We start from the raw sequence: 18,642 nt of genomic DNA, 5'->3' as shown, positions 1-18,642 counted from the left end.
TTTCGATGCCATGCGCAATTTGAATATGCAAATCATCCCTTGATTTTCCTGCTTGTGCCTGAGCTGGGATCCATTCGTTTTGATATCGTTAATCAGGGCTGCCGAAAAGCCTGACACAGTAAGTGGCTGTAGCCCCTAGCACTAGTCAAGATAGAGTGACAGGCTCCATTTAAGATGTCACAGCATATAATAAAATGTAAAACTATACTTAAAATAAACGAGATAGAAACAATAAACTTGACTCTGGGTTTGAACTTTTTGGGAGAGCAGCAGAGAGACGTGAGCACACACGTGAGCAAGAGGGCACAGGGCTGGGGTGGCTGGAGAGGATGGTCCCCCACCAGCCCGCCACCAGGTGAGAGTGAGGAGGGCTGCCTCCTACATCCTCCAAAGGAGCAGAGCTTCTCAGCAACCTTATGATAACAACCAGGCTGCATGTGGGACATCTCTGGAGCTTCTGGAGGCAGATATTAAGGAGGAAGAAGACATGGTGCCATAACTAGGGTCTGCTGGGGACCAAGGGGACGGCCTGGCCATGACTGACATTGCGAGTCAGGTGACGAGCCCACTGAAGGGGCCAGGCTTTGCTTCCAGCAACTCAGTAGAGAAGAAGGGACTTACCCACCACAGGTGTCACCTCCAGGCACCTGAATGAAGGTTGAGACGACCCAGTCCAAATCACCCTTCCCTCCTGGGAGCATTACCAGCTCCTGGCCACATTCCCGGGGCATCCCTTTCTTTCTCTCCATCCCCAGAGGGTAGTGCCAGGATGGGATGGAGAGGCAGCGATGTCCTCAGCACCTCCAGCCTGGGCTTGGCCACGTGCCCCAGGACCAAGAAGCACAGGAGACACTGGAGCACTTCCCTTGCAGGATGAGGATCAGGCCCATGCAGCCCCCTTCTCCCCCCGTCCCCCCAATACTAACAAGTCCAAAAGCCCTATTTTGCTCCCCAAATCACTTCTCTGCACCCCAAAAACTCCTGCGCGCCCAACAGCAGCTCTCTGTGCTGAGACAAACCAGCCGCTCTCCCTCCTGCTAAGCAGTTAAATTAGAGAGTATTCAATTAATAACAGCTGAATATTCTGTCACATTTAGGAAGATGTATGGTAAGACAAGCGAGTTGTGATGTCTGTGACAGAAATGATAAAAGTTCTCCCGACACAGCCTGGCAGATACTTGGCTGGAGGAACTGCTCGCTCTCATGGACTCCAACGTCAGCACAGACACCAGGCCCAGTGCCGCCTTCAAAGGAGAGACACTCCAAATTGCACAGAAGAACTACTGCCAAAATGGTTTGCAGGCAGCTCCCTCCCGTACTCCTTCTGGGATCCATCTGAGATGGAGGAATGAGACCCTGGAGAAGACTTTGGCCAAGAGAGGTCTGTGACAGAGCCTGTCAGCCACCACATGGCAAACATCACTTAGCAGAAGCTCAAACCCTCCCATGTCACCTAAAGAACATCCCATGACACACTTCCCCCACCCAGGCTGCCTCAGTTTACCCACCTGCAAAAGGGACAGTGACCATACCTTAAGCAACCCACGCCACGGGGGATTCAGGGCAGCACTTGCATGGCATCCCAACCATGAGCAAGTGTCTGGCACCCAGCAAGGCGTTCTCCATCTAATTCACGGATGCGGCGTGGCCAGGGGACATGCAGGAGTGGTGCTCTTGAGGCCGCCTCCTCTTCTTCTGGGGGGTTGTTTTTCACCGGTGTTGTTTGTGAACACAGTTTTGTTGCTAAGAAACTACCTTCGTATTGCTCGGAGAGCAAAGACAAAGCAACCATCAAAATAACACTGTATTTTGACAGTAGCCAGATCATAACCATAAATGATCCATTTTCCCTGCTCTCCTGTATGCTCATTAAACATGGTCCAAACACCATACTCCCATATATAACCCACACCCTATATGTACACATGCAGGCACGGGGGACCTGTGCCCCGTGTGTGGCAGGCTCCATCGCATCCATTCATCCCCAAGTGAAAGCTGAAGTAATCAGACCTGGGAAGAGGAGCAGGCTCCCCAGGGAGGCCCCATGGCTCCCTTCTAGGCAGGAAGATGGCACAAAGTCTTTAAGCAAGATACATGAGAAATAACAGGAAGAAGGCAAGACCTCTGCCCATGTCCACAGCAGCTAGCTCTGTGCATCAGCCCTGGTTTGGGGAAAAATGTAATTATCTGGCTTAGCATTTGGTGGGTGGGTTGATGTTGCTTGTTATGGGGGAGGTTAAGTCCCAGGGAGAAAAAGTGGAGGAAAAAATAAAACCCTTCACTGTTCGGCTCTGTGCCTCTTGCTTCTTTCAGGATGAGAGACCCTGCCACACAGGGAAGATCAGAGCATACACCTCACCATCACCTCAACACAGGTATGCTCCCAAGCCAAGGGATTCCCCGGGATCCTGAAAATCAGTTTGCCAACACATCCACCTCCTAGGACAGGAGGACATCTCTACCTTTCCTGCCTGAGCACCTCTGGCCCCTCTGCTGGTCCCACCGCCTCTGGAAGGACCCGGATGTTGTGAAAAGTAACATATCTGCCCTCCCTTAACAGGCAGGAAAGGGGCAAAAGCCCCTCCAGGACAGCAGCAGCTGCAGGAAGATGCTTCTTGTGCCAATCCAGGACCATCCAGGATGATGCATGAAGCCAAAATACTTGGTGGATGCAGCGGCATAGTGAGGTCAGCAGTGCCTTACTTGCACCTCAAAACTAGAGGAAAGCAAATGGCTTGTTTGCAAACATCCCGTGTGCCCAGAGAGCCTCGTGGTAAAGGCAGGGGGAGAAAAAGCCACCCAGGCTATGCCCTTCAACAGCTGGGAATGAAAACCGCTTCACTAGAAAGCCTTGGTGTCATAGGAAGTGCCCTGAACAGAACCAGCGTGCTGCAGTCAAGTGCCTGTGAGACAAGCGGAGCAGCAGGCAACTACCACGCAGGCAAGGACACAGACCTCAGCACCCTGTACCCACCCTGCTGCAAAAGCTCCCTGGGGACACAGACCTGCCGCCACTGACTTGCCGGCAGAGAGAAAGGCAGATAAAGACAAGGCTGAAACTGCAACCTGTCATGCCAAAACAAACCAAGGGCCTCACGCTTTTGCAAATCCCTGGTGTAAGAAAGGATGCCCAGAGTCACAGCACAACTGCAGCAGCTCTGACTACCCCAGCAGGATGACAGACACAGACCTCACATCCTTGACTGAGACCCTCCCATGGCAATCACCAGCTCAAGAGCCAATCGAAAGCATGGACTCACTGCTAGCAACAGGGCTTGGGAGAGCAGTGCCCTGCTTTGGATGCTTTTTCGGGCAAATAAGGAAGAAAGTTGAAGCTGAGAAAAGTGACCCTGCAATAATCTGGGCTGTTTTGACTCTACCCCGGGCCAGCTGGAGCATGGCTCTAGCCGATCCATTGCTCAAGTACGAGATGCTCCTGCATGCACCCAAAACCCAGCCCAGCACTGAATGGCTCATCTCCTGTAGAGCAGCAGCTTGCCACGTGTGCTATCCCTGCCAAAACCCTGAGTTCCGCCCCATAGTGGAAGGGCAAAGAAGAGCTCTGTTGAAATACACAAAATGCCAAATAACGTTTCTCCACAGCAGAACAAAGCCTTTGGAAATCTTTTCTCTGCTTGGGTCCCTCGACCCACATGAAAGCAGCCTTTTTCTGGGCTAATTACAAAGGCTGCTCTGAGCTCCTGGCAGAATATGAGCTGCAAAGGCAGACATCAAAGGGCTCCCAACTTTAAAATAAATAGAGAGCAAGGACAGTGCGGTCCGCAGGAGATCCCTCTCCATTGCCTGTGCTGGCTGCCTGGGTTGAACGTTGGAGGTTACTAGGTTCACAAGACCCCCGGCAAGGAAAGCCAGGGAAAGCAGGAGGGCAGCTGGTTTTTATTTGCATGGCACATTCCCAGCAGGCACAGGCAAGGAAAGGGAGGCTGGTCCTTGCAGGACCAGCCACGGTCACAGCAATGCTTTCTGAGGCCTCCATCCAAGGGAAGGACCAACTGTGGAGCCTGCCTGCTAGCTGGGGTGGTGTGCCGGATGGAGCAGCCAAGGTTGGGTTGTGGGAGAGGATGTTGTGGTTGTGGGACAGGAGTCACTGCCACATGCCAGGCAACGGTGGCTGCCATCACAGCTGGCCTGAGCACTGGTCCTGGACTCATGCCTCAGTTTCCCCAGAGCTGAATGCACCCATTGCACTGGGAGCTTCTGAGATGGGATATTTCAAACAGGTTCCTTCTAAAGGAAGTTCGGTCCTGCTCAAGCAGAGTCACAGCCTGTGCCTGCAGCTCCTGATGGACAAGAAACCTGAGCTCTGCTGCTTCCTGTTCGTTTGGGAGAGAGAGAAGATGCCTTCACTGTCCCCTCCAGGAAAGGGGCACCAGCCCCAAACCACCAGCACGTCACAGCCATCCATCACCCCTCCTGGCCCAGAAAGCAGCAGACTCTCCTGGTTTTCAGCAGGTCACCCTGATATGCCAGACACGATTTGCATCAGAGATGACTGGTAAAGATGAAGCCATCTTACCAGCTTCTCTGGCCCCCACCTTTCACCCTCTCTTTTGGGCTTCATAAGGCCTTGCAGCAAAGCCAGTACATGCTCCATAGAGCAACCAGCCCTCACTCCTTCTTGCTCATGACCACACAAGAGACACCTCCAAAACAGCAAGGCATGACCAGAAATCGTCTGGGTCTTCAGGTTCTGGTCATTCCACGGGCAGCAATTACCCAGCAGAGCTGTCACAAGACATTTCTACAGTGCCTTGGAAAACGACAGGGCCAGGGAAATCACAAGGAGTGCTCCGACGTTCAGGAAGATCAGCGCACAAAACTGTCACACAAGGAATGCCAACCGTGATCCTGAACCCAGCCTGGTCCAGCCCTTGGTCTCCCCACTTCTCCCCCAGCTTTGGCTCCAGGGATGCGAAGGAGGACTGGACCGCGCCCCGCTTCCTCCTAGGGAGGAGAAGGAAGATGAAAGGAAGGATGCGGCTGGGATGGCTGAGCGTGGGATGCGAGGGGAAGGTGTCAATTAAAGCAATGAGGCCCTTCGCATCCCCGCGTCTGACAGCCGGGCTGAGCAGAGCTGACAGCTGGAGCGCCGGCTGGCTTCCCCGTCTCGCTCACCGGAGCACGCTTCCCCTGCACACCCCTGCCTCCAAACCTGCAAGGCCGGGGCACACGGACACCGGCAGCGGCATGGTGTCCCTTCCCCTGCCCCCAGACATGCTCCTAATAATGGGAATTATCATGATTTGGGGCTTAAGCAGGCCACAGCCAGCCTGGAGGCGGATGGCAGCAATGCGGTCGGGGCCGGGTGGGATGGCAGAAAGAGGCGCTTGATCATGCTGAAATAACTAATGAGCACTTCAAGGCCTCAGCCCCTCTGCAGGATGGCATCGGGTGCTGGGATACAGGGAAGGTGGCAATCCAGCAGACACTGGCTGGGAACTCGCCCTCCGAATCCTCCCCAGGTGGCCAGCCTGTACCTCTGCTCCTCCTTGCCTCCCCCTCAGAACTGACTCCCGGGTGCCCCTGCTTCACCCCCTGCCTGCCCTCCCTGCAGGCTCAATCCGATTACTGCTGATACACATCTCCTCCTGGGCTCCAAAACACGCTCTTCCCAGCTGAAGGATTCGCACGGACACGGAAAACTTGTCCTGATTGCGGCGTTAATGGTCGTGTGGCCCATGTCATCACTGAAATGGCCTTAGGGGGAGAGTTGATGGGTCTCTGAAGTCATCAGGACTACCCCACCTCATCTTGCTCCCCTTATTAAAACCATTCATCCTGGGAGCTAAATGAATATGTTTCATCTTCAAATGCTGAGACACAACAGCAAGCAGGCAGAGATCTAATAGAACAATACCCATCTAATCATGCCGATTTTTCTCTCCCCATCCTACCTTCATATTACACACACGGCCATGAGACCAAGCTGGGGCTGCGGGCAATGGGTGACGATGGGGCACGGTCTGCTCCTGGCTTTGCCATTGCCACTGCACCTCGTTACCCCCACGCCAGGGTCTTCCTCCTTTTGCTGCGGTGGAAAAAGCCCCAGGACTTTTAAAACTAATAAGCCCAATACATATACAGAGCCTAACAACTCTAAGGAAGCCAGGGAACCAGGGCAGGCCCTCTGCCCCCAGGAATACTGCACACTGTACTGCCCATGAATCATTTTGGTGCTCCTGCCCGCACCCACTGCAGGTTTTCCAGGCTCCTGTTCCCTTAGATACAGAGTTGATTTCTTCCCTTGTTTGCTAAAGCACATTTTGCACACATGACGCTGGGGGAAGCATAACAATTTTGTGTCTCTCGCATATTAAAGGTCTCCAGTAAAGTCCCTGGCTGGGGACGGGTAGCGGAAGACGTGACAAGTGGGAGCATCAGGAAGGGCTGGGGATGGGAAGGGTGGTTAATCCATTGCATCTTTCAAGAGCCTGCTGGAGACGCTGCTGGCCTCCCCTTCCTAACCAGAGTTTGCACAGCAAATCCCTGCTCTATCTAATTATTAACAATAATAACGGTGGCTGGCTTGCTGGATGCCATCTGGAGCCCTGCCACGCGTGCCCGCCGGCCCCGGGAGGGCCGGGAAGGGGGTGACCCGTGGAGCAAGGGCCAGGGCTGAGGGCCGGGCGGGCAGTGGGTACCAGCTCAGGATCACCCTGAGGACCCGGTGGGCCCACCCAAGCTGCCATGCTCGTGTACGCTGCTGTGGCAGGCTTCATAAGGCTCTGCTCTTTGACTGGCGTTGAGTTTATGTGAAAGTAATTAACAGTAATTAATCCTTAATTACAGTAATTAGCCAAGTCGCAGTAAATTAAACCACATCTGGAGCAGATGAGGGCTTCTGAACGGGAGGCTAGTGCAAGCGACAATCGGAGAGAAGCTGAATTCATCTGACAGTATCTGATTAAGGCTACCTGTTGCAAATGGCTCATTTACATCATGTTTTTGTTTGCACTTGGCAGTAACCCTTTCAGCCAGGCTCCCACTCCACACCTCTGCTCCCTCCCTGCCCTCTTCTACCTCCCATGTGCCCCCATACAGTCGCATGGATCTGCGAGGAGGAGGGAACAGCTCCAACCCAAGAGGCGAGGGTCTTGCCATCGTCCCCCACCCCAGCCAGCCCTGGCTACCCCAGGGTGGTGGGGATGAGCCAGCACGAGGCCAGGGAGCCACCAGCCTCCCTCGCACCCATCAGAGAGCAGAAGCAGGTATATAAACTGCCCACCCTGCAGGCAGGGACCAGGCAAGGGGGGACCAAACAGGATGGAGGCAGAGCAATGGAGGCAGCCAGCTTCGCTCCTCAGCTTCCCTGCGTCCTGTGTTGTAACAGCTACAATAATATTAACAATAATAATAATAATAAAAGATCTGGACTCCAAAGGGGAGCACATTAGCAAGAAGGGGCAGGTTATTATTAATACCACTCAGCATTTACCCAGTGCCGTGCAACCTCAGAGACCTTTGCTGATGTTTAGCCACTCTCCTCCACAGGGAGGAGGCAATCCTTCCTTTCCCTTTCTTCCTACAATGGAGAAACTACGAGACAGAGAGGTGAAACAGGGCACAAGAGGCTCAGCTACTGCTTGTCATGTTTGAACGCTGAAGGAAAGAGCTCAGAGAGTAAATTGCGCTGTCCTGACTCGGTTTCATGCCTTCATCCCACGCAGCCAGGATGCATGGTTGGCTCTGAGCTATCAGAAAAATAGAAATACTTACACTCTTCTGGTCCTCAAACTGCACCACTCACCAGCACCCCCAACCTGGGACAAGGATTTCCATCACAGCAAGGAGATGCCAACAGGATTTCAAGAGCAGAACTGCAACCATGATGATCCAAGAGCAATTGCCTGATTTCAGTAAGCATCACAAAAGCTTCAGGGCTTAATTGCAGCCAATTAATGAGCATGAAGGTCCTGTGTATTTTGCCTTTTCATCACACAGTACAGAATGGATGGGTGGTGTACCTACGCTACTGAAGCCTAGGCAGGGAGTGTTAAAAAACCCTTCAATACTGAAATACTGTCTCTCCTCTGGAACTAAAACCGTTTGGGACTGCCAAAGCCAACAGCTGCAACAGGTCCTGGAAATGATCAGAAGAACCTCATTTTATGAAACACGGACAAAAGCTACTTTTGCCCCTGACTGCAAAATATAAGCAACCTTTTGAATTTCCTGTGCACAGAAGAGCCTTGCAGAAAAACCCCATGGTTTCCCCAGCTCTGCTTTGACTCCAATTCAGGCAGATTCCCCCTGTACTGCTGAAACCCAGCCTCAGCACTGAAACAGCCACTGACCAGCCAACGTCTAATGCCCGTTCGGCCCAAAAACTCACTTTTCCATCTGCGACTCAGTAGGAGAAAAGCAAATTCACAGCTTTCCTCCCCTCCCAAGGAGAAGCATGGTGCCCCTCAGCCTCAGGGTCACCAGCTGCCAAACACAGTAGGAAAAATACATAGACTGAAGTGATGCTACGCTAAATCTCACCAGATCTAGGCAGGTCTCTGAACATACATGCTACCTGGAGACGGCTGCACCTGGTGCAGGAACAATGTGTGCCCACCCTGGGGGGAAGGATTTTGCAGTCAATTTAAAAGAGTGGGGAGGGCTCCTGGTTCATACCCCAAAAATGAACTCACACTGTCCTTGCAGCACAATTTTGCTCTCATTCAATAGTTTTCTAAATAGATCTTCCAAGAGCATTGTACTTGAGATCCTTCACAGCTATGGCATTTACAGCAAATCACATTATCTTGCTGCAGCCAGATTTTTGGCTTAAAAAAAAATAATTAAATTCGTATGAATAAAAGATTCCCTCACAAATGTCTTCAAGAAATACACCCTCTGAATCCACAATGCCAACATTTTGCCTGGAACAAAAATAACATAAATTGGGAAGCTGTAACCAAATAAGCAAAGCCTGCTACAGCCAGGCGAAAAGAGCACAGGACATCACTCCACTACAGAAGCAGCAATGACCTGCTGTAATGGAAGAGGCAGGAAAGCCTGTTTGGGCCAACAGCTGATACAGACCACAGATGCTGAAGATTTGGCCCTCAAAGCTGCAAACTATTCAAATCTCAACTTGGGTGAAAAAGCAAGTTTCCACCGCATGGGCAGCTCAACGCTCTTTTGGGAAGACAGTAATTTTGGACCCAAGCAGATGTTTTATTTCAGCTTGTATGTGTCTTTGTATCCAAATTTCATCCAATCTCACTTGGCTACAAAGCTTCTTCTCTGCACCCACAAGGAAGCTCCTTCCCCACGCATTGAGACACTCGAGAGAAACGGCTCCCAAGACAACTGCCAGCTGTCCCACCCTGGATGAGGATGTGATGAGACCCCTCTCCCCAGGAGACAGCGCAAGCGAAGTGGTGCAACCTCCTCTGCTCACCCACCCATTGCTCCTCTCAATGCTAGCAAAGGCTTAACAGGAATATGAGGACTAGGTCAGCGCCTCCTACATGATGGATCAGTAATGTTGCTGTAGGTCCAATCGGACCCAAAGCTAAAAGCTCCCTAAGCCACCAGTGTTGCTCAGCCCAGTCGCCCTACTTGCTTGTAACTGGTACATCTCAAACTTCCAAGCCTACGTCCTTCATGGTGGCTCTGACCTGCATAAGTAGCGACATGAGCCCTTTTGGCTTATACTTGTGTGGATGGGAACACACATCCCTGCTCTTTGTAACAAATTACTAGGAAACCCTCCCATGTTGGTGGGGTGACTATTAACTCCATCAAGTTGACCCTCTCCACCTTTTTAAGCCCAAATGACCTCTTGGGACTTTTCACTGCATAAGTCCTTCAAAGAGCAACCCAGCGGTTGCTCCATTTCCAGTAGTTTTGCACCAGATCAAATGAGAAAACAAAGAGAACCACAAGAAACTAATGATGGCGTGAAGGGGGGAGGCACATCTTGCTTCTCCTCTCCAGGGGAAGGGAGATGTGGCAATAGTCAGTGACATGGCCAGCCAGGCTTCCCCAGCCATCAAATAGCATTTCTGGACCAAACACTAGTGTGGAAGTTTTAACCTGAAAACAGAATGTGTGTCTGTGTAAATTCCCAAATAAAACCAGCTAAAACCAAGCCTCTATGCCTTACCATCCAGGAAGGCAACATGGCCCAAGGACCTGCAGCTGGGAGGCAGATCTGCCCAGCCTTGCCAGGGACCCAGTACGGATGTGCCCCTCAGTGCAGATGGACACGTACACGCACGTTTCACGGACATGTGTGCACTCCTTTCAGGCCGAAGACTCAGGTCCCTCCTCATCTGCACAGTTCGAATTAATTATACACTTTAATTTCATGAATTATTAATTTGATTCTGACTCGGCAGCTTACGATTATCCAGCGCTACAGACTACGCAATTCCAGCTTCATTAAAACATCACCAGCTGCCTGAGAGACAGACATTAAATAGCAGAGAGTAATAATAAAATTAAGCTCCCTGCGCATAGCAACAGAGTCTTCCCCAGCCGCACGCAGCAAGGGCCCAACTGGTAAATAGGCCCCTTCCAGGAGCTTTATTCCTTTCCCAAGGCTGGTTCCACCCTGCTCCCTCGCCAGGAGAATGCTACTCCCAGGATGGATGGCAGTGGAGGACCGGGGGTCTGCAAGAGCATCCCTGAGATGGAGGGCATGGCCAGGTGATGAGGGCCAACAGCATACCCCTCCCAACACCCTCCTCGGTGCCCACAGCAAGGACAGGGAAGGCTCTAGGGCTAACATCACCTCCAAATAAATAAAGCTGGAGTGCTGCCTCTCATCGTCTCCCTGGCAAAACAATTTATAGAGGGAAAATGTCGGAATTTAGACATTCCATTTAGCTGCTTCAGAAATCTAAGGACCCCAAACCTTGTGGGATTTGAGAAATCGATGGAATTAATTAAGGGAGATGTCCAGCGGTCTCCGCTAAGTAATCAGCAGGTACAGTAGACCTGAAATTCTATAAAGAAAAATGGGAAGGGATGACATTGAAGGAGGCAGTGGGGATTAAAAAATGAGCATCCGAGTGGTAAAGGCGCACACCCATTGATCGCTGCATTACGGATTAAGGCTTCAACGAGCAGCCAGAAGATTCTGTAGCAGAAAATGGTTACAGAGGATGAGCATGAGCAGAGCAGATATATATAACCTCTGACAGCTGGGAACAACTGAGACGGAGGACAGCTCTGCAGTGAACCCCAGAGCAAGAAAGTTTTGGGGTAAGGGAGGAAGGGGAAGCAGCGGGGAGTTGGAGGGAGCCATTTTGTGTGAGGGAGACCTGCCCAGAAGGAGGAAGCAGAGTCCCCTGCCCACCCTGGAGAGGAAGGAGACACCCAGAGCAGTGCCAGGTAGGGGGACATGAGGGCAGGCAGTGAGATGGGGAGGGAGCACTTGCGTGCTGGCCTGGGAGGTCATTCCATCAGCAAACAGTTAATACCTGGGAATGAGATGCGGTCCCGGCAGACACATATGCACAAACTAGACCTGCCTGCGCTGCCTGCCTGCCTGTGTCACAGAGCTCTCTGGGCCATGCTTCACCTCTCTCCCCTGCCACGGGCTCTCCAGCAGACCACTGCTTTTAATTCTATGCCCCTTAGCAGTCCCATGCTTTGGTTTCCCAACCATCCCACCCTTCCATGGGATGACCACACCTGAGTGTGGGAAGGCACTCTCATCACTTGGACCATGCCCACGTGGCAGCAGCTTCTCGAGGTAGCTCTGCCCCACAGTACAACCCCAGGATGCACAGGTTCCTGCCCCCAAAAGCCAGGCTGGACTCTCCTCAAAAAAGCAGCTGCAGCAGCAGGCAGCAACACTGCGTTGAAGGGCAGCTCACCAGTGAGCACCATCCACCCTTAGGCAGGAAACAAGTAGGGCATGATCGTGTCTTCAGACACTCTGGTTATGTATGGAAGCAGGGTAAAGCAAGATCATCCAGGAGGTGCTACCCTGAAACCCCTCAGCAGGCAGCCACTCAGCTGCACTACACTAGCATCAAAATTGTACTACCATCTGGGACCAACACACACAAGATGTGCTTCTCCAGAGGCTCCAAGCATCACCCAGACCACGGTACCTGACAACATTGCATGGCAGCTGGTTCAGCAATGCAGTGAACTCGATTTTCTAAGCTTAAAACAGATCCTCGCTGGGAACATTACAGCTGCATCCAATGCCTTGTGTAAACAGAGCTGCTACCCGGAGGAAACCCTTGGGAAGCAGCAGCACCCCACCCAGCTATCCAGCCTTCCTGGCCAAAACTGAATTGGGATTGTTAAAACATTTCAATTGGAAATTTCAAATAAAAAACAAAACCCCCTGGAGCCAGAAAGCGGCAGCTCCATATCTGCGGAGGTTGTGGGGCCAGGGCCAGCCCCCTGTCACCCTCCCTCCTGCTCCTCATACATATGCATTGTTGCAAGCCAGCGCAAGTAAATGTCAGCGGTGCCAGCATGTGCACACAGCCGGAGGGGACCCTCCCTTCGCAGGACAAAGGCAGTACTTTGGGGTACAGGAGGCATGGACTGGCTCGGCGCAGCAGGGAGAAGGGTTCACGCCACGCATGGATGCAGCCATGGGCACCCAGCTACTCTGGGAGGCAGTTGCAAGCTGGCAAGGCTGGTGAGGCTGAAGGGCTGTTTGCATCCCTGCACGTGCGTGGATAGCTTCAGCAGCTCCTGTGCCCCCACTCCAGCACTGCTGCTCCCACAACCACTGCTCACACACACACTGGAGTATCTCCACCTTTCACCCCTTAAACAGCCTTCAAAAATCTGGTAGTGACCAAAAAAAAGCACGCCTGAAGGTCACGGGCATTTTGAGCCAAACCCAGTGAGAACGTCCTGGCTGGGGAAGGGCCTGCAAAAACATCTTCCCTCCTGACTGTGAGCTGGCCCACCTTCCCAAGCCTGCAGGAAACACAGAGCTGTGCTTAGATATGCTTAGCTATCTGGGTCACCCCTCTTGCGTGGCTCTGGGAGACATAGCAGGTCACCAAGTGGACCTTGTCCCCTTTATCACTAGGAAGGCAGGGTTACCTTCTCCACTGCTGGTTGAGGGACATGTATACAAACCCTGGTCTCTGTGCTAAGCAAGCCACAGGGATCAGGGGACACAAGATGGGCAACTGCCTGTTCCAAGCTGAAGCGAGATGTTCCTGCATGCAGAAGACTGAACACCATGCCCTCCGACCCAGAATGACAAGACACCAGCTTAAAAGGCCATGACCTCATGAGAAAGACAGGTTTATGCAGCAGAATAAACACAGCTCATCCTTTCTGCCCAGAAAGGCTTCCTCTGTGTCCAGGCTGAACTTTGAAGGCTCTCTCTGCCTCCACATCTCTGCACATACTTGGATCAAGCCCTTCCAGCTCCAGCCCCAGGTTCCCTCAAGCCAACCCCAATCTGCTCTCAGGCAGGAGCTGCCAAACCCACCACCCAAGCCAAAAGCAACACCTTGAAATCACACTGGGGAGGCCTTACGGGCGCCCAGCAACACGCCAGGCGATGTGTGTTTTACAATCTATGTGTTGAAGAGCCCTGAGCAAAGGCTGTAGCAGATGCAGAGTGTTCAGCAGATTCCCTCCCCTGGCTGCATTACAGCGGGAGGCAGGGAGCAGCCCCAGCCCTCTGCTCCCCGCCTCCCTGGTCCCCAGCGGGCATTGGGCATCCAGTACCACGAGCTCCCAGGGCAGGCGCGCTCATCGCCACAAACATCCTCCCTCAAAGCAGGACGCCTTCTCCCATGGGGCAAACATTAGTGGGACAACTGGAAACGTTCAACTTGATTATAATGCTTTAAGAAAAGGTCACAGTGAAATTTCAGTGCTTTACCTTGAGCTCTGTTTGTTCTCTGTGGGATGAGATGGGAAGAGTCAGCTTGCCCTGGCTCGTGGCATCCGCGTAGCTCTGACTGCATTTCACGGGCTGGCAGCAGGCTGTTGAGCCACAGCAAAAGCCCCAGCCCTGAGGACTGAGATAAGTCACTGCGGATGCGCTTGTGGGGGCAGGCGCTGGGCCACCACACCATAGCTGGACCACCACACAACTGCTGAAACATGTTTTAACTCAAAAAGCTGTCCAATCCTTAGCTGTGCTCGCATTGTGCTTGCACTTCTGCTATCAAAACAGGCCAAATACACCCAAAAAGCATGGAAAGGCAGCCAGCAATTCCTAGACAGCATCTCCCTTGGAGTCAGGAAGGTTTTCCAGCATGCCATTTGGCTTCATCTTTTTGGGCCTCAAAAGGAGCCATGGCAAAAACCACTATGAGGCAGCAGCACTGCAGGACTAAAGCACTACTCAGGCATTGCCGAGACCACAGGTGACCGTCAGCCACCATGTCAGCCCCACCAGCACCTTACCCTGCTCCTATAGAGGGCGAAGCAAGGGCAGCCAGTACTGAAGGGCTGACAGGCTACTGCCAGCACCATGAGCAGGACCAGGTCTCAGCCCTCCTGAGAAGCATGTAGCTCTGGAGTATTACTAGCTTACCTAACCCCTATCTTTGCAAACTGGCAGGACTGTTTCGTGGCTCATTAACAAGACATTTTGCTCTCCAAGCTGAGGTACACAAGGACAACCCACCAAAAGTCCACAGCTGGTACAGAAAGTGGCCAGCATTCCCCAAAAACGGATGGACACCAGAGAAAAGCAGGCTAGCATCCCTTCTCTTCTGTGCATCGGAGTGGGAGCAGCTCTGACCCGCAGCAAAGGGTTTGCTATCAGCTGGGGAAGAGGAAAACCAAGGTCAGTTTTATTTGTGGCCAACTGCCCCCAGCAATGTTCCTATTGTGATAATTAAAGCTGTCGTACAACTATTTGCTGCCAGGGGAGTTCTCGAAAGGTCTCCAAGCAGAGCCAGGAGACAAGTGCTAGTGGACATGGAGCCTGCTGTACCCACTGGGATCCAGGCTGCCGGGTCCAGGTGGGTAAAGGGAGGAGACAAAGCCACCAGAAGTTACCTTCAACTGGAACGTCTCCCCAGGAAAGGACAGCCAGCAGAGGAGTTTTTAGGAAGATTTTTAAACAGCCAGTTCCAGTGAACTAGACCGAAAGCCTGAGGTGCCGAGTGCTCTTGCAGTATCTGGAGATGGCTGGGAAGAGCTCAGCATCCTTTGCCCGAGACAGCTGCACGATCCAGCCTGCAAACCATTCCCCAAAGGGGAAATGGCTTGAGATGCTACCACAGCGCAAACGATTGTTTCCTAATGCCTGCTGATGCTGCCAGAGCACGGGGCAACCATGACACTACTCCACAAGCTAGGATGCAGCTGGCAGGTCCGCTCGGCAGCATCCTTCCACTGAAAGCCAACCTCGGCAAAAGCGACGCCTGCTTCAAAGCCAAGGAGCACAGAATCATTGCTCTGGTTTGTCCGTGGGGCCATGGTGGACCCAGAAGGCAGACAGACCCTCGTCCCCACAGTGCTTGCTCTCGCTTTTCCGGAGCACGCAGACACACCTGCCCGTGTAGCTGGGATGCTGTATTCCCACCACTCCGGCAGTGCCGTTCGCAACAACCTCCAGCTGCTGCCAAAAGGTATTTTTAGCTGCATTATTTATTTGAACACCTGCCTGAGACTTCAAGGCAGAGTACAGAGCCTAAGCAGCGGAGGGAGGGAGGGAGGAGCGGCACAGGGAGATCTGGACCATTTCCACTGGAAGATTCGAGAGCAGAGACACAGGCGCAATGGAGCAAGACTCTGGGTACGCTGAGAAAGAGGACGGCGTGGCAGGGATCACACACCTGCACAGCACCAGGTTAACCCAGCTGCTGGGAATAGTTGAGTACCAATGAGGACTGGGAAGATGCTCTAGCCACCCATACTGAGGGGCCACCTTCGGGGAAATTGGGCTCATTAGGTACCCAACTGCACGTAATTTCAAGATGTTCTGGCCCAACATGGTGTCTGCAGCAGGAACACCCAGGTCTCACTGCCACACATCATCTTTTCCATGTAACCCCATTTTTGGGAGAAAACTCAGCAGAAGTGACCTCTTTCAAAATGCCTTTCCTCTACACAAAACCAATTCCACCCCAAAACCAGCCCATCGCCGTTTTTTGGAGAGCGAGCCCCAGAGAAAAGAGAACGAAGTGAGCAGAAAGCAAGAGAAGGAAGGATGCTGTGAGGGAGGACAGACATACTTTCACACTCTTCTTCCCAAAGACGGAAATGCCCTCAGAGGTATAGGGTGGGGCCATGGGCTAAATTGAGGGGCACATGGAAAGCGATGCAACACCCCTGCACTGTTTTTGCACACCCTTCTTGCTACCCCATTTACTGATGTGAACAAAATCTGCCAGCTCCTTCCTTCCCCTTCTGCTGAAATAATCCCCCTTTCTCTCTGAAATCAGCCAGGAAAAAGGGGGGGGGGGGGGGGGGGCGGGTAGGAAAAAAGAAAGAGAAAAAAAAAAAAGAAAAGAGGATCTAAAAATAAAGGCCAGGCCAGAGCATGTGCCTCTTGGTTGGGCTCCTGTGCTCACAGATCTGCTTATTTTGGCCTATCTCTCCCCAGCGATAAGGCAGCTAACAGCCCGTTATCAGCCAGTCGGTGAAAATGTGCTCCAGCCTGATTAGGGCTCAGTCTTTGCCAAGGTTATAAACAGCCGTTATCGTTCTCCCAAACAGAATAATCCGGACAGTATCAGCTCAGAAACATATGGGCCACACAGCGAAGATAGCCGCTGACGGACACTTCATTTTAATTGTAACGAGTGGTTAGCAGCAGCCTCCAGACAACAGACACAACTGCCCAATTGGCAGTGGGTTCACATCTCCTCCTGCATCCCTCCTCCCTCCTGCTTGCAGCCAGTATTTTCCTCTCCCTGCTGTCCTCCTCCTGCCGACTCTGTAGACCCCTGCATGAGCATCCCTGCAGTGCTGGGAGAGCCCTGCCCGTTCCCCATGGGGCTTGAGGGGAGCAGGCAGGCAGCACCCTCTTTATCTCTGCAGGTAGAAAATGAGCACTTGGTACTGGTGTCATGAGCGTGGCCATGTCACACACCTGATGTGCTTATGGCCATACTGGCGTGGTGGGGAGCAAGCACAAGGCCACAGTGAACGGAGGCAGAGCAAGGGGTTCCCACTGGAAAGCATGGCACCCAGGCATATGGGTCCCCCCTCCGTGCAGCATCCCGGCGTTCCCTTGCTGCCTGCCCGCATGCCAGCTCGGCAGCAGGCAGGGCGCAGGAGGAGGGGCAGCAAACCCTCATTTCACATTCTCCCCGTGTCCCTTCTGTGTCATACTTTTTTTTTCTCCCCCATTTTCCCCCTCCTTCTTTCCAAAAGGGGTAGTTTAGCTCAGAGAGTCTTAAACACATTTGCATTCCCAAGACAAGCTCAGGCATAAATTCATCTCGGTGCAGGGGTCTTTTTTTTTTTTTCCTTTTCTTTTTTTCCTCCGTACCTTCCTTCTTTTCCTAGCTTCTCCTTTTCTCTCCAAACCCAAAATGAATTCAGTGAGAACCCTTGCAATTCCGGCACCGTTGTGCGGCACAACGCAGGATTACAAGGGATCTGAGGGCTTTCCTTTTCTTCCGTCTCATGGCGTGCAGTGTTGCAGCTTGGTTTTGTTGTTAACAATATGCAGGGATAACGCTGTTAGCCCCATTAGCTGCACTAACCTTCTTCCCACTTTCTTCTCCAGCCAGCCCTGGCTCCCAGAAATTGCACCTGAGCTCCATCTCCTTCTGCAGTGAAAAAGCAGGAGAAAAAAGGGAAACCCCTAAAAACCAACAGCAAACTGTTAATATGGGGAGGCAAGCTAAAAAACCTTAGGACGACCCAGGACTGAGCTTCAAGTCACGGATGCTTTCTCAGATAATCTGTATTCCTATCTCGGTGCCAGCAGAGCTGTGATCAGAATATCCAAAGTCTCATAAAAGATTCAGGGCTTATTGACTTCCTTGCCTTCACTGCTGGTTTGTGGTGCTCCTGCCTGCTCCTGCTCAGCCTCCGAAACACCCACTGCCCCTTGCAAGTTGCCATCACAGATGCCAAAGTTGAAGGCATCTACTTCTGTGGCTTTGCTGGACCAGCAGAGCGGAGTGGTGGAGGAAGGCTCTCCTCCAGAGCTGGAAGATGTATTCCTGGCCACCAGCCCTGGTGAGAGGTGCTTCAGGAGAGCCTTTGCCCCAGTGGACATGCCACCCTCCAACAAAACCCTTTCAGATGTTCCCCCAGCCCCCCCAGCCACTGCGGCAGGCAGGCAATACTCTACACACAGTGGGCAGAAGAGCAGATTTATGAGTTATTTTAATTCAAGTCACACATTTAGGTGAAATCATTCTCAAGCTGGAAAAAGAAAACCTATAGCAGGGACCCCTCAAGAGCAGGTTTCTCCCCAGATTGTATGCAGGATAAGCTCTCCAAGGGCTGTCTCCAGCAGCATGCAGCCTGGATTTGCTGCATAAGCAGCCCAGAGCAAACGTGCCAACTAGAGAATCTGGTCCCAGCAAATTTATGATCAGCGTTACTTGGCCACAGCCCAAAGGAAAAGGCAGGGGATGGGGGCAGGCATGCAGCCCTTTGGAAACCGCCATCCCATCATCACTCACGTGCTCACTGGTTTTAGGCACAAAATATCAGGTGAATGGTGAACATGGTATAAATTGTATAGTTTAGATACTGGAGTTCTTC

General features: G+C 52.3%; 1 protein-coding gene across 5 annotated transcripts in view; it reads right to left on the bottom strand.

Annotated features, from left to right (window-relative positions):
• Positions 1-18,642, bottom strand: part of PBX1 (PBX homeobox 1) — a 133,610-nt gene that overhangs the window by 42,491 nt on the left and 72,477 nt on the right. Inside the window, exon 1 of one of the 5 annotated variants that reach the window (XM_030495725.1) lies at positions 13,838-16,360. The exons of the other annotated variants lie outside the window; for them this stretch is intronic. Coding sequence (XP_030351585.1) covers positions 13,838-14,063 — 226 coding nt within the window. The 5' untranslated portion in view covers positions 14,064-16,360. Of the gene's footprint in view, positions 1-13,837; positions 16,361-18,642 lie in introns of those variants that run through there. 5 annotated transcript variants of the gene reach the window in all.

Source organism: Strigops habroptila, chromosome 8 (assembly GCF_004027225.2).
Source record: "Strigops habroptila isolate Jane chromosome 8, bStrHab1.2.pri, whole genome shotgun sequence".
NCBI classification, from domain to species: Eukaryota; Metazoa; Chordata; class Aves; order Psittaciformes; family Psittacidae; genus Strigops; species Strigops habroptila.
Note: the sequence above shows the minus strand (reverse complement) of the source record. Positions and strands in the feature narration are given on the sequence as shown.